The following is a 15,650-nucleotide window of genomic DNA, read 5'->3' as shown; positions in this document are numbered from 1 at the left end:
TAGCCATTGCTAAATCTTGTTATTATCTGCTTTCCCAGCTATTTTTTTTAATGTACTGGCCATGTAGTGCTTTGTCTTCCCATGCCTCTATTCTGTTCTTCATTTGGTCTTTCTTGTAGGCCAGTTTGGTCTCTCCAGTAGTCAGTAAGCCTTCCTGATATACTAATTTCAGTGCATCTTCATCATTGTCCTTCAGATATTCTTCTAAAGCCATTTTTTCTTCTTCAGCCATCTGATGTACCTGCAGCATTCCACGTCCACCTATTTGCCTTGGTAGATAGAGTCTGTCAATGTCACTGTGTGATGAATTCATTGTCATTATTTTTCTGGTTTTCCTATCCTTTGCTTTTAGTTCTGCTTGAGTCCAGTCCACTATTCCAGCTGTGTATCTAATGACTAGAATTGCCCAGGTGTCGATTGCCTTCACGATATTTCCTCCATTGAGTTTGGAATTTAAGATTTTCTTCACTCTCTTGATGTATTCACCTCTAATCTTTTTCTTGACTTCAGTGTGCTTGTTGTTGTCAGCTTGAAGGATACCCAAGTATTTGTAGTAATCTTCCTCATCCAGACTCTTAATGTTATTTTCGTGGAATTTTCGTTATTTTCTTTATTCCTTTATTCCTTCAGTTTTCCCTATTTTTCCTTGTTTGAGAGTAAGTGTGGCACATTTGTCCAAGTCAAACTCCATTGCAATATCTTGGCTATATATACACACAGTGTTCAGCAGCAATTCTATTTCGGATGATGTTTTTCCATACAGCTTCAGATCATCCATGTAAAGGAGGTGGGATAGTCTGGCAGATGTTTTTGATGTTTGATAGCCATGTCCTGAGTTATTCAGTATTGTTGACAGAGGAAACAGTGCAATAACAAATAGTAGTGGTGATAATGAATCTCCTTGAAATATTCTTCTCTTGATATTAACCTCTCCCAGTCTTTCACCATTGACCTGTTACTGTGTTTTCCATTGTGCCATCGATCTTTGCACAAATGTTTTGATGTTTCTACTGACTCCTGTTATTTCTAGGCACTTGATTATCCAGTCATGTGGCAGAGAGTCAAATGCCTTTTTGTAGTCAATCCATGCCACATTCAGGTTGGTCTTCCTTTTCTTGCAGTTTTCCAAGATCATTTTGTCTATTAGGAGTTGCTCTTTTGTTCCTCTGCTATTGGGACAGTTTCCTTTCTGCTCGGGTGGAAAGAGATTGTTTTCAACTAGATGATGTTGTATTGCATCAGCTACTACACCAGTTAGCAATTTGAAAGTTGTTGGTAAGCAGGTAATTGGCCCGTAGTTGCCTGGTGTTGCCCCTTTTGCTGGATTTTTTATTATTAGGTAGGTTTTCCCAGTTGTTAGCCACTTTTCAATTTCTCCTCCTTGTAGTGTATTGTTGAACTGCTTGGCAATGAGTGGGTATATAACAATTAGATGTTTCAACCAAAACCTATGCAGTTCATCTTCACCTGGTGCTGACCAATTTTTGACCTTCTTGCTCTTTTTTCTACCATTTTTGTTGTTATTACTAGTTCTTTCATTTCAACTTCTGTTTTATTTGCATCCACCTCTTTTAAACAAGCCGCATCCTTGTTGTGTTTCTTTGGGTTATCCCATATCTGCTTCCAGAACTGCACTGTTTCTTCCTTGTCAGGTACTGACTGATTCATTGCTGTTTCTCCATTGATGGATTGGTAGAAACGTTTCTGATTGGATTGAAATTGGAGGTTCTGCCTATAATTTGCAATTCGAGCTTCGTATCTACTGATTTTCCTGGCTATAGCTGTTATTTGCTGCTTTATTATTTCCAGTGCTTCCTTGATCTTCCTTGTTTCTAACTGGTATTTCTTGATTAGGTATTCTTTGGTCTTCTTGTTCTTCAGCTTCTTTTCTTTCATCTGTTCTAGCTTGCTTGCATGTGATCTTAACTTGCTGATCTTATTTTCTAGTCTAACCTTCCATTTTTGTGGTGCACTGTTTGTTCGTTTTTCTTCTTTGTTGATTTTGCATCCCAGGTATTCAGTTATAACTGCAGCTGTGCTGTACATTAGTTGGTTTGTTTCCTGCAGTGAATTAGTGCTTATACTTGATATTGCAGTATTTGCATCTTTTAATGCTTGTGCTAGCTGTTTCTTTGGAACAAGCTTCAATGAAGGCAGCCTTATTCTGTTGTTTTTGTGCTGTTCTAGATGCTCAGTTATTCTTTGTTTCAATTCTTTTATTTCTTTAGTTAGAGGACTTTGTTCTTCCTGAGGAAGAGGTGCCTGATTTCCAAATGAGAACAGTTGTATATCTCTGCTGGATTCCTTCAATGCCAACTACCCCTGGCTTGCCTCTACATTCTGAATTACTTCTGGCAAGGCTTTGATTTCTTTGCCCTGGGTAAACCTTTGCAGTTCGTCCAATTCTGTTTCTGTGAATGCTTTATTTCGTATTATAAATTGGTGTTGATCTGGTAGTCTCTGTTCTTTCTGATTCTGGATGTTGTTCTTTCCAGAATTGGTGCATTCGTTTTAGATATCCTCTTCTTGTTGGACTTGATTTGTAATAACAGATCATTATTTCTTTGTTTTCAATCACTGTGTATTTGTGATGGGTAAACACCTTTTCTTCCAGTAGTTCTGCAGCTGTGGCCCTGGTTGCTCAGCCAACAGTCTTGAATCCTGTAACCCATTTTTCACCAGATATCCAGGAACTTGCGAGACCACCTGCTGCCATTATCAACCCCCCCATCGTCCGATTCGCTCCCACAATCGGCCTCCTCAGGGTGCCATCAGCTAAGCAATGCCAGCTGGCGACCCCCAGGGGGAGAGCCTTCTCTGTGGGCGCACTGACCCTCTGGAACGAACTGCCCCCGGAGCTGCAGATGGCCCCTGACCTTTGGTCCTTCCGCAGTGACCTGAAGACATGGATGTTCCAACAATTGGGCCTGGACTGACTGTAGTTTTAAATTTGGTTTTATTGGGTCTGTTGTTATGTATTTACTTCATTGTTTAATTCTTTTTTAAATCTTGTATTTTATGTTTTTAACTTTTATTGTTGTGAGCCGCCCTTAGGGAGAAGGGTGGCATATAAATTTAAAAAAACAAAACAAAACAAACTCCAATATCTAGTGCAGACCTTGTTAACCTGGGCGACATCCGAGCTGGTATGGCATTCTGAAATTTACGTCTTACCATATTTTTATGGGAGAGACACTGTTTGTCTGACTCCTCTGATGAGACCTGTCCAGTATGGCTGAACCTCTGGCATAGCTCTCATCTTCCTCAGAGTACACAAGCCTCACAACCACGTCAAGGCAGTGCCTCACTGGGGGTTGTTGTTGTTGTTGTTGTTGCCAAGGACCTGGGATAGGCAGATCTGAGTGTTTGATGGTATGATAGATATCATCACAGGATGGGAGCTGTTCCGAGTAAAGATGTCTTTTGCAATTGAGTGATGGTGAATTTGTCAATGCCAATGGTGTGCAAGTGGTGCTCCAGTTGTTTTGGGATTGCACCCAAGGAACCTCTTACTATTGGTACTACCCTTGCTTGCCTTTGCCACAGTCATTCTATTTCTGTTTGTAGGTCTCTGTATTTTGTTATCTTCTCCAGTTCTTTCTCTTCTCTTCTGCTGTCTCCAGGCACTGTCACATCCACTATCCAGATTTTTTTTGGCTTTCTTATCGACAATTGTTAAGTCCGGGGTGTTATGTGGCAGGTGCCTATCTGTTTGAATTATAAAGTCCCAGAGCAATTTAACTTCTTCATTTTCTATGACTTTCTCTATTTTATGGTCCCATTATTATGATCATGATTATGATTGTCAATTTATGACACCTTGCAACTGCCTGAACTAGTCCCTGCAGTTTTCTTGGTAGGATTTTGGAAGTGCTTTGCCCTTGCCTTTCTTCCAGGGCTGAGACAGAATGACTAGCCCAAGGTCACCCAGCTTGCTTCATGCCTAAAGCAGGACTAGAACTCACAGTTTCCTGTTTTCTAACCTAGTGCCTTAATCACCCCACCAAACTAACTCTACCACTATGAGTCCTGCTTAATCAGGATTCCTACTAACTGCTGTATTAATTCCACGGGTGTGCATAGACTCTATCTTTACTTTAGTTCAAAATAAACTTGGGGCAGCCCCTCTTGCCCATACACAACCTGAGATGGTCTTGTGGTTGAAGTGAGAGAATTTAAGGCAGAATACAATTGTTTCAAGGAAACACATTTAGCTACCCTCAAGGATGGCACTATGAGGAAAAGACAAATCTGCCAGCCAGATTCAGGAGAAGCCAGCCAGCAGAAATCAAGAGCAGAAACTCCTAGTAAATTATGTCTCCATGTTACAAAAATGTCCCATTTTATATTTTCTATCTCCGAATTTTTTTTAAAAAAGCTAAAAGAAAGCAAAAATAAACCCATAACTGTATGTTGGGTGCTCATTACTGTAAAGTTCGTCAACTTTTGTGAAAAGGAAGGAGATGGCTGAACAATATAGAACTGATTTCACAACATGAATCAGAGGTGTAGGGCAATTAAAAACACGTTCAGATAAAATTGATGAACATGAATAAAGAATTTAAAAGCACAAAGAGGTAGTAATTATATAATCTGGCATTTACCAGAATGGAAATGTATCGAGAGGCAGCATGGCGTAGTGGTTGAGGGGTTGGACTGTCACTGAGAGACCTAGGTTCAAATCCATTCTCAGTCACAGCAGCTTATTTGGTGTCTGCCTCTTGACAGCAAGATGTTTTCAAGGGGTTCCTGATCAGATTTGCCGAAAGGTTACAGCAATTTCAAGCACTAGAGGAAAAACCACTTTCTTTCTTATCCTGCTAAGCTGGGGGGTTTTTCCAGCTTCTTAACCACAGCCTGCTCACAAATTGGCAGCAAGACCATTCTTCTGACTAATGAAACAGGAATGCCCAGATGTCCAGAATGGGAATCCTTCTCAGACTCTGATCATACCATGATACTGGACACCTTTGAACTAGACCTTTTCTCCCAGCCTGACTTAGCTCACAATGTTGTTGTTGTTGTTGTGGGCAGAAATGGAAGGCAGGAAGTGCCTTGAGCTCATAAAATAAAAAGTGGGATATAAATCTTACAAATGAGAGGTGTCACTTATTAATAATGGACATTTAGTGATCTCTGCAGGATGAAAAGAGAGGTTTGGAAAGTTGAATTTTATTTATCTTTCATGTACAGCCAAGTTCATAAGAGCAAAAACGTTTAAATTTTAAAGGATCAAAGAAAACATTTGTTGTTTAGATCTCTTAAGCAATGTTTCCCCCTATCCCTGTGTCAATGGAACACCTTACTAACCCATTTAATAATTGCCGTAATATACTGAGGCCAATAATACAATACTTTTTTAAAAAAAATAGTAAATATACAGATGAGATTCTCCCTTCTCCTATGCTTTCAAATATTTTTCCTAATGCATATGTTTAGGGTCAGTTTCATGAGTGGCATATTGGGATCCTGTCTGATCTCTGTAAATTCTTAATATACTATTACTGCACCTAGGAAGGTATTCACTTGGGTAGATTACTCACAGATTCCCTACAAGGTGAGAGGAGTAGAAATGAGAGGAGTAGAAATTTATTAGAAAGAAGAGTGACCTTATACTACCAACAGAAACTAAGCTACATCTTTCAGTATCAGGCAAGAAATAAATCTGTTTCTTACTTTTCATTAGCTTTTCCAGTGTGGTAGGCAATTTTACATGAGTATAGTAGAAATCTCCTTCAGGGCTCCACTCAACTCTCCCTGCCTCAATTATTCATTCTTTAATAGAGTATTCTCAACGGGCTCAACCAATCTAGTTTCACCAGAATTTCTGCCATCATTTTACCAAATACCAAATTGTTTCTCTACAATCTCTCCCACTCCTGCTGTCTCTCAATTGGTGCTTCTTTTGGGGTTTCTAAAACTTACCTTTTCGGAATCTTATCACAAAACTCGGTTGTCTATGATTACATCCTAGGACAGAGTCAATCCATAAAGCTGACAGTGGTGAAGTAGTTAAGATGCTGAGCGTACCCTGCAGAGATCTATCATGTAAAAGCTGCCTTCAGTCGAGACAATCCATTGCCTCACCTGATTCAATACAGTACAGATAGTCCTTGTTTAGCGACCATAATTGGGAAAGCAACTAAGTCATTAAGTAAAGTCACTGCTAAGTGAAACCGTAACTGTGCTTACGATCTTCCTTCAGCTTCCCTTTGCTTTGCAGACCTGCAAAGGTAGTAAATCAGGGGTGTCAAACTCAATTTCACTGAGGGCCACATCAGCATTGCGGTTGCCCTCCGGGGGCCGGGTGGGTATGGCCTGGGTGGGCGTGGCCTACTGGGTGGGCGTGGCTAGAGTGCATATGGCCTACTGGGTGGGCATGGCCAGCTCTACATCATTCGCATCAAGGGTGCCTATGGGGGCCTGGGCAGGAGTGGGACACATCGGAGGGTCTCTGGCAGAAGGAGGGTCTCTGGGCCAGGGCCAAGGCAGTGGGGGCCGTTCCCTCACTGTTTCCAGGATGGCTTCGCAGGCCACATGAAACCACTTTGCGGGCTGGATCCGGCCCCGGGCCTTGTGTTTGACATGTCTGTAGTAAATGAACACAATTGATTGCAAAGTTACTTTTTCATTACTGTTGTAACTGCAAAAGGTCACTGTCAAAGGCAGTAGCTAAACAAGGACTACCTGTACTGTCAAATAATACAGTTTACAGAAGATCTATAAAGGCTTAGGGAGAAAGGTTTCTTTCAAAAAGCAATTTTCAAGGCTACTATATGGAAAGCACATGCCCAAATAGTTTCTTGCCTGTATAATCACTGATGTGGGACTAGCATCCTTACACTATAACCTATCACAATCCAAAACATAAAATTAAGTTCAATATCCCAATCCTTTTCCTCACAAAAAAAGATCATCAATTACATTGAAATCTCCAATTTTAACAAGTTTAGATTTGAATGAAATATTCCATCTAACAAGCAGAATACTTTCATGATCTCAGCTTTAAGAGAATTTTAGAAATATCAAGGAGTGTACCCATAGTATTGTAGGGCAAGTATTAAGAATTTAAATCTAGAAGAAACATTCTTTAACCATTCTTTCTCCTTTTTAAATATTTATTTCATAATCTTGTTTGCAAAACTTAAATATGGGCTATTACTTAAAAATAACATTTGCAGTTAAGAATGTTGTTAGGCTTAAACGTTTATATCAAATGAAGCAGCATGGAGGTTCTTACTAGCTCAGGATTCACTAAAATATAGCTTTGAAAAATAAGAGTTCAATAAAGAGCATTCAAGATGATTTTTTATTTTATTTTTTTAAAAAGAATGATTTGGTAAATTTTATGCTTACTATGCAATAAACTCAGTTTAAATGATGTTAAACATTCGGTAGGACTGCAATGAGCTAATTGCCAGGGCTTTTTGAACCATCTTGCAAATACTTCCCTGCAGAAATGACCCGTTTTTTCCCGTGACTTGGGACAATGATTTTCCAATTGTGTTCTTGTTCACTTCTAATATTTATTATACCTCAAAAGGCAATTTTGGGCAAAAAAAAATAAAAAATAAAATCTCTCTCTACATTGCTTATACAGTTAGTATAGTTGAAGGAAAAGGATTGTAACAAGGGTTGGCAGATTCTGCCTTACAACCATAATCTTGTTAGCTCATTGCATTACTTACTACGGAGCCAGTGTCAGCAGCAAAGCAGCAACACAACCCTGACATGTCTGAGATTGCTAGGGGGAAGGGGAGGCAGGACTGCTTCACCCATTCTCCCCAAAAAACAGCAAGATAGGTCCATGGAGCAGAAACTCTGAGGTGCCTTTCAGTTGCCCTCTGTGAGTCTTGGTTAACAGGAAAACAAATTGTGGGAAGAGGTTAAATGTCTACTAGTGTAAACTGGGTTCTAGGCTAGCTTTGCTCTTGTTTTCTTCTTCCATTACAATATTTTTAATATATAGTATTAGAATACTATAGATAGATAGATACTGTAGATAACCTTTATTGTCATTTTTTTACTGTGGGCACAACAGCACACATTAAAAATGAAATTTAGTTGCTTGCTCTCAAAGTGTACACATACATAACACACATTTAAACATACTATATACAACATATGTAGAGACCTACACCCTTACATATAAGTAACATACAAATATTAGTCACTGTCCATCTGAGCATTTATACTTTTACCAAGGCTCAGAAACTACCTTTCCTTTTGCTTTAATATTTGTAGGCTGACTTGCGCTTCATTGTTCACAAACCTTGTAAAAATGTACTCAGAGAAATGAGAAAAGGTACAGGTAGTCCTCGACTTACAACGGTTCGGTTAGTGACCATTCAAAGTTACAACGGCACTGGAAAAAGTGACTTAGGACTGTTTTTCACCCTTACAACCTTTGCACCATCCCCATGATCACGTCATCAAAATTCAAACGCTTGGCAACTGGTTCATATTCATGACGGCTGCAAAGTCGCAAAGTCATGTGATCCCCTTTTCCGACCTTCTGACAAGCAAAATCAATGGGGACTCACTCCACAACCAGGTTACTAACTTATCAACTGCGGTGATTCACTTAACAATTTTGACAAGAAATGTCATAAAATGGGGCGACACTCACTTAACAAAAGTAATTTTGGGCTCAGTTGTGGTCGTAAACTGAGGACTACCTGTGTACATTCAAGGATTCTCCTTAGATCAGGGGTGTCAAACTCAATTTCATTGAGGGCCGCATCAGCATTGTGGTTGCCCTCAGGGGGCCAGGTGGGTATGGCCAGGGTGGGCGTGGCCTACTGGGTGGGCGTGGCTAGAGTGCGTATGGCCTACTGGGTGGGCATGGCCAGCACCGCATCAAGGGTGCCTATGGGGGCCTGGGCAGGAGTGGGACAGATCTGGGGGTCTCTGGCAGAAGGAGGGTCTCTGGGCCAGGGCCAAGGCAATGGGGGCCATTCCCTCACTGTTTCCAGGATGGCTTCGCGGGCCACATGAAACCACTTCATGGGCCGGATCTGGCCCCCAGGCCTTGTGTTTGACATGTCTGCCTTAGATAATTATTCTTAGAAACATTAGAAGCCCTGGCAAGGAAGGGAGTTCCTTATATGGGATGATGTGAAGAGGGGAGCATATGAGTGAATGAATAAGGGGTGGGGGGGAGATTGTAATATATATAATCTGTGCTGGATGGAGAGGATCTTTGCAGCTGCCCATCTAACAGCTTCCTTCTTGTCAGTCTTGGGTGAAAAAAAAGAAACTTAATTCATGCAATTGCCAATTTCCTCGATCCCAGCTCAGAAACAAATTTCATGAAGAATAACATATTGCCACAATTTCATGTGCAATCCACTCCAGTATGTGGCAACCTTATTGCATAGCTATAACCTATGCAGGAGTGTGGTAGGACAAACAAACTTTATTAAAATGTACCAGCTTCATGCATTTTAATCACATCTGTTATTCTGAAAAGGTGCTACCATGCTGCTCCTGGTTTTTGGCTCTCACAGATGAGCACTACAATAATCTATACAGTGACTTATTATGCACTGTGCTTTCAAACTGGAATGAAGAATGTGACTATAAGCCTCCCTACCAAAGTCCCCAGTGTATCCGTTTGTCATTCACTGAAAGGCATGAAGGAAGCCAGTGCAAGTGCTTCAGTTTTCTGTGCTTATCAAGAAAGGGGTGGGGTGGGGGAGTTCCAAAGGAAGGAAGGTTAGATAGGGGAGGGTAACAGGGCTTGGGCCCAACCCAGGGATGTTCTTAGGCCATCTACAGTGATACTTGGGAGATGGCCTGACACATGCAGCCAAATTTTAAAAACCATATGCTGAGGTGGGTGCACACAATCGTGAGGCTTGCCAGTCCAGGCTTTCCCATCACAAGAAAAAAAATCAGACTTCTAAATGGGTACAAAGCACCTTTACCTCATTCCTGACTATTTGGAAACATGATTGGCCTGGAAGGAAGATCTTCCAGGAAATAGATACACTTGAGGTTCTGCACTTTTGGTCTTGGAAATGATGTAACTGACTCAAAATCTACTCAGGACCCTAAATTAAATGTGGTCTTATACCAAGCAGAGTAGCAGGCAAGCCCAGGGAAACTCGGGCTGCAACAAGCAGCATTTATAAATGGCAACCCGCCTTGACAGCAGCCATTTTGTAATCTGACATTGAGGACTTTTTCATGAGGCTGCAGATAAATTCATGCAGATAAATTCATGCCCTTTTATCTCAAAATAGCTGAATTAATTACTGCTAGCCCATCTTGGCTGATCTCAAACAGCTAAGCAGGCTTGGACCTGGTGAGCCCTCAATGGAAGATGACCAGACAATCCCAGGACTGTAACCTAGACTGGAAAGTCCTAAAAACATCCTGTAAGGAGACAACAGTAAACCAATTTCATATATTCTTGCCAAGAAAATTACACAAATGTAGTTTTTGTGATTGTGGGCTCAACGTGGCAGGCTGGCTGGAGAAGAAGGCTGCAAATACATATACAGTATTATCCAGTGCCGATTCTCCATTCACACACAGATACACACACCATCATATTCTGCAGCAGAAATAAGGTCAATTTTTTTTTACCACAAACCAATTCAGAGAGACTCTAACTTCCCCTGTCTGTTTTCAATTAACCATCGTTTATCAACTTGCCTAGAGGCACTAGTTAATCTTAATTGCATTTTATTCAAGCCAGCCAGCTAGATTCAGAATCCATGATTTGAAATTGAGTGGCTAGAATAAAACATAGTTAAGTGAACTTCGTGCAGGTTGAGAGATGTTTATCAGTTTAAGTTATTTATATCCTGTTTCTCAGGGCTATTCTGGAAGGAAAAATAATTACAGCATGCAAAATCAGGTGGGCCTAAGGTTTATTCTTGGAACCGATCAAACTTTAACCCAACTTCCAAATTCATTGGATTCAACTCCCATAATGCTCATCCAGCATGGGTCAAAGAGAAAAGGCTACTTTACCTTTCCATTGATGGCTGTCATCTTACCTCTTATATTTGCCCACTAATAGTTTTGGAAACAAAGGGAGTAATCTTGCAAGAACATCCAGATAACCCAGCATTGCATAAAAATGAACAGTGCCACCAGCGGATGTAACTTTCACAATTGTTTTGGCTTAATTATTGTACAAGGTCTTAAAAATGTACTTATTTTGTTATTCCCCATTTCCTATCATTCTGAAATGGCTTATATAAACTGTTTTTATAAAACAATTAGTTTAAAACCTTTAAAAAAAACCCAACCCAACAGAATTAAAATAGCAGGAAGCTTTTAAATCCTTACAATAAAAACAACATTATATCCCCCTAAAATCCAGTTTATGTCCCAGTCTCTGAAAGAATGGGCAGTATAGTATATCTCTTGTCTCAGGATAATAATCCATGGAACTAATAAAGCAGACCATTGTCCGTAAAAATCAGACTATTTCAAATTTGCTATTTTTAAAGTGCCAGAATAATATTTGTGGGTTTTATCTAAACCATTCATTCCCCTTAAAAGTGGAAGATTTGAACTACAAGGGCTCACAGTAATCGCCCTTTAAAAAAATGTATTCATACATTTATACCCCCCACGTACACTTCAGGGCAGCTCACAGAACAAAGAGTGATGTTTTATTGTCACAATCCTATGATGTAGATTGCAGTAAGAAATGGTGATTAAGTGAGGACTATAATTGTCTCCTTGGTCCCAGTCCACCACTTGTAGCTATGACACCCATTTTGCCCACACTAGGGCCCCTTTTTATTAATGCTTAAAGTGCCAACATGAATTCAAACTATAACATGTGTGTGGTTTGGTGAGTCCAGGTCCCCTTAATGATCTTTCTGATCAAGATATCTTCATTGCAAGAGAATTCCCAAAACAGGCTGGGGATAAAAGCTTTACAAGCAGCAGAGCCAGGAGCAGCTCAGTTGCAAATTCCAGATGACGCACTCATTAAGTATAACTTCATTTTGGTTTTTTTGGTGTTTTTTTTCCAGCTGGGAGAAGACAAACCAAGAATTATGGAATAATCGGGGGCCCAATGACCAGTACAAGGTAGGTAGGTGCAGGGCTACAATGAGCACCCCAGCATAAAACTAATAGTCCGATAATTAATCCTGGAAAAACCTTGGCAGACATGGAAAGGAAGGGTTGGGAGTTAAGTGTGTGAGGATTTAAGGTAGTGTTTTTCAACCCCGGCAGATTGAAGATGTGTGAACTTCAACTTCAACTTGCTGATGTTGAGACACACTGATTTAGGGAGTGCATTTTAAGGAAAAATGTTCGTTCCCTCACACCATAGTAACCTGATCAAGGTGCAGAAAAGGATTTGTTGTTCATGAATCATACCTTCTTCCTTAGTTATTTGCCATGACTATGGACTCCAAAGATCTGAAGAAGGATCGTCCAGACTGCTGAAAGTGTCACATTGAGTCAGTTCCCTATTCCTGCCATGTTGAAGGAAAGTTGCTGGACTTGTCACTGGCACAGCCGCATCTTCTGCCCTCTTGTCAAGCAGAACATGTCAGCCTTCCAAGCCTTCTCAATTAAGCTTCTGTCTAAGCCAAGATAACTTTGCAGCTGTTCTTCCCTGCCTCTGCAGTTTGCTGGTGTCAACCGCAAAGATCACCAATCAACATCTGCAGCTCATCCACCAGCATCAAAAGTGCACAGTGACCCATTCTACCTCTGGGAAATGCCCCTAAATATTGAGCTGACAACAACTTGTTTACAAAAAAAAACAGGAGTGCAGGGCGGGGAGAGAGGGAGAGACAATGTGACACAAAGCACATTCTTTTTGGTCCCATTTGTGCAAACTTCTTGGTTCAGTATTTTTCCTTCCCTTCCTACAAAAATCCTTGACCTTGACGTGTGGTATTTCCTGCCTCCCACGCTCAGTTTTACCATTCCCACAGAGACAGGACAATCCCAGCACCTAGATCAGTGATGGCGAACCTTTTGGGTATGGTGTGTCCAAAATTTGAAAAATGCCTAATTTGACTCACTACTCCCCCACACCACGATAAAAGAAAAGCAATTCTTTACATATTCATTTGTTTAAAAAAGCATACTGTCGATTCACGTGTGTGATTTCCAGGATCTGCTGTATACTACTTACCCTCAGGTTGTGTTCTCTTTCTATTGACAGGCCTCGGCGGCAGTTCTGAGTTGCATCAGGCCTTCATTCTCGAAGTGGCTTAGGAGAAGGCTTTTCCATGGCCTCTGCACCCTCCCAAAAAACACACAAAAGCACGCCTCATTTTTGTATGATTTTCAGAGGTTCTGGAGGCTGCAGAAATCCACAGTCCTTTCAAGTGATTTCTGGAGGGTCCAGAGGCCTCCAAAACATGTGCAAGAATAGGGTGTGCTTTCAAGAATATAGCCATGTGAAGGTTGGTGAATGTTGGCATGTCACCCAAAACATGGTGTGTCACTCTTGACATGTGTGTCATAGGTTCGCCATGATTGACCTAGAGATTGGAACTAATAATGTCAGTTGAATTCTTGGAGAGGACACTGCCCATCACCAATTCTGAAAGGAGTCTCAGGTGATCCAGTTTAGTCTGCAAATGTATCACATTATCACAGAACCTATCTGGGCCTCATTAGGAGTAGTTCAACATACGTTTGTATGTGGTGCGTTTGAATATTAGTAGCTCAGGTTGGTAGTTGGGCTGTTGGTTTGATCTCCAAGCTTGGCAATTTGGCTGCAAAGGTTTCGTCTCCATTCAGGGGGACATCTTCAGTGCACTTTGAATTGTGGTCATCTGTCAGAGCACTGGCCTTTAGGTACCTTTTGTATCCTCTGTCATGAGTAGTACTGAATAGGTATCCAAATTACTCGTGCACTTCTACATTTTTTGCACAGTACTAAACTGTTTCAAAAAGAGTTGAATCTGTTAACTGACATAACACCAGCTAGCTCTCTTTTGTCTCACGCTCTTCTTGCCTCACAGGCTCTCTGGGGAGAATATAAGAAAACCTGTAAGACCATTTTCTCAGAAGCAAAGTGAGGTGCGGATATGCAGACCATAACCACACAGAGACACTGGGAGTCATAATAATTGCATGATTCTCTTGCAAGCTGTCTTCACCTTTGGGAAAATTGTGTCTTGCAATAGTGGCTAATATCTGTAGCTCGGGTGCAAGATGAAGGCGAAGGTTTGTTCTCCGAGCTCATGGGTTGGTTTCTGAACGTTTCGTTACCAGGCTAGGTAACATCTTCAGTGGAGTTTAGGGAATGTCAGTATTCTTCTGTTTATAAGGGCTTCAGGTGTGGGTATGTCAGGTGAGGGTCTTGTGATGGGTCAGGTGTGAGTCATCAGTGAGAGGCTTGCGATGGGTCTTGTGATGGGGAGGTTACCTCAGGTCAGGACCATTGGAAGGTGAACTGCTGGAGGGGAGGAGAGAGGGCTTGTATGGGTTGGTGCTGTCTCTGTTTAGCTATGCAGACTGATTTGGATTCTGAGGGTGTCTGTTGATGGAATTGCTTGTGGAGTGCCAAAATTGTGTCTTCCCTATGTGGCTTCTTTGGCTCCAATCACAAAACATAAATACAGACCAGAGACAGACCAACAAACAGGCTACAAGTAGTCCTTATCTTATGACATTCGAAGTTATAATGGCACTGAAAAAAAAGAGACCTACAACCGATCCTCACTCTTACAACCACTGCAGCATCCCCACAGTCACATTTATGAAATCCAGGTACTTGGTAACGAGCACGTATTTACAACATTTGTCACCTTCCCAGTCAGCTTTCATCAAGCACGAAGTCAATGGTGGAAGCTGGATTCGCTTAAGGATCACGTGGTTCACCTAATTTGCTTAACAATAGTGTCAAAAAGGATGTAAAATCGGGCACGACGCATCTTGTTTAACAACAGAAATTTTGCCCCCACTTGTGCTCATCTCTAGAACTATCTGTACAGTGCAGATCCCAAAAGCTACTCAGAATTGAGCCCCAAGGCCCCGCCCTCTCCCCCACTCACTTCCTGCCACTCCTCTTCCTTTTCTCTGGGTCCTGCAGCAGTAGGGAACAGAGTCACTTCCCCCTCTGCCGTTCAGCAGGTGTGTTCTGTTGCTACAGGACCAGACAAAAGGGTACCTGCCATTAGATTGTTCCCTGTTTCTGCCTTTCTTAAAATAGCAGTGGGGAGAGATTCCCCATTTTCATTCCCATTTGGAGAGGGAAACTGTACACTCTCTTCGCCCCACAGTTTTCTGATGGAAATTATCAGCTCTGAACGAATTATCAGAATAATTCTTTCTAAAGCTGTTCTTTGCCTACTGGGTGTCAGAAACATAGGCACAAAGCCTCCCCCCCCCCATGTGCAAAAACCAACCAGAGTTATGAGAAAGGGTAACTTGGATTAGAAAATAATACAGTGTGAAAACATTGTCAGGAACTTACCTCTAGAGCTGCTGCTTCAGCCCCAACAGGATTTCCTCCTTGTTGCAGCTCTTTTAAAATAGAACTAAAAATAAATAATTAGCACCAAGGAACTCCATCCCTAACTCTCTACATTATTTTACTTAAGGTTCTAAGCTCTCTGGATTCTTTAGCTTCCTCCACTTCATGATCTAGGATCATAAGCAGAACTCAGTGACCCCAAAGCCAATCTTTCAGAGACTCTCCAAAATTT

At 41.2% G+C, this 15,650-nt stretch overlaps 1 protein-coding gene across 1 annotated transcript in view; it reads left to right on the top strand.

Moving 5' to 3' along the window:
- NDUFA4L2 (NDUFA4 mitochondrial complex associated like 2) overlaps positions 1 to 12,469 on the top strand; it is a gene marked incomplete at its 5' end in the record, with an annotated part of 49,225 nt that extends 36,756 nt beyond the window's left edge. Inside the window, 2 exons of the mRNA XM_083356204.1 lie at positions 12,003 to 12,060; positions 12,367 to 12,469. Coding sequence (XP_083212330.1) covers positions 12,003 to 12,060; positions 12,367 to 12,423 — 115 coding nt within the window. The 3' untranslated portion in view covers positions 12,424 to 12,469. The remainder of the gene's footprint in view (positions 1 to 12,002; positions 12,061 to 12,366) is intronic.
- Between the last annotated feature and the right edge of the window lie 3,181 nt (positions 12,470 to 15,650).

Source organism: Vipera ursinii, assembly GCF_947247035.1.
Source record: "Vipera ursinii genome assembly, chromosome: 2".
Classification (NCBI taxonomy): domain Eukaryota; kingdom Metazoa; phylum Chordata; class Lepidosauria; order Squamata; family Viperidae; genus Vipera; species Vipera ursinii.
This window is presented reverse-complemented; position numbering and strand designations above follow the sequence as displayed.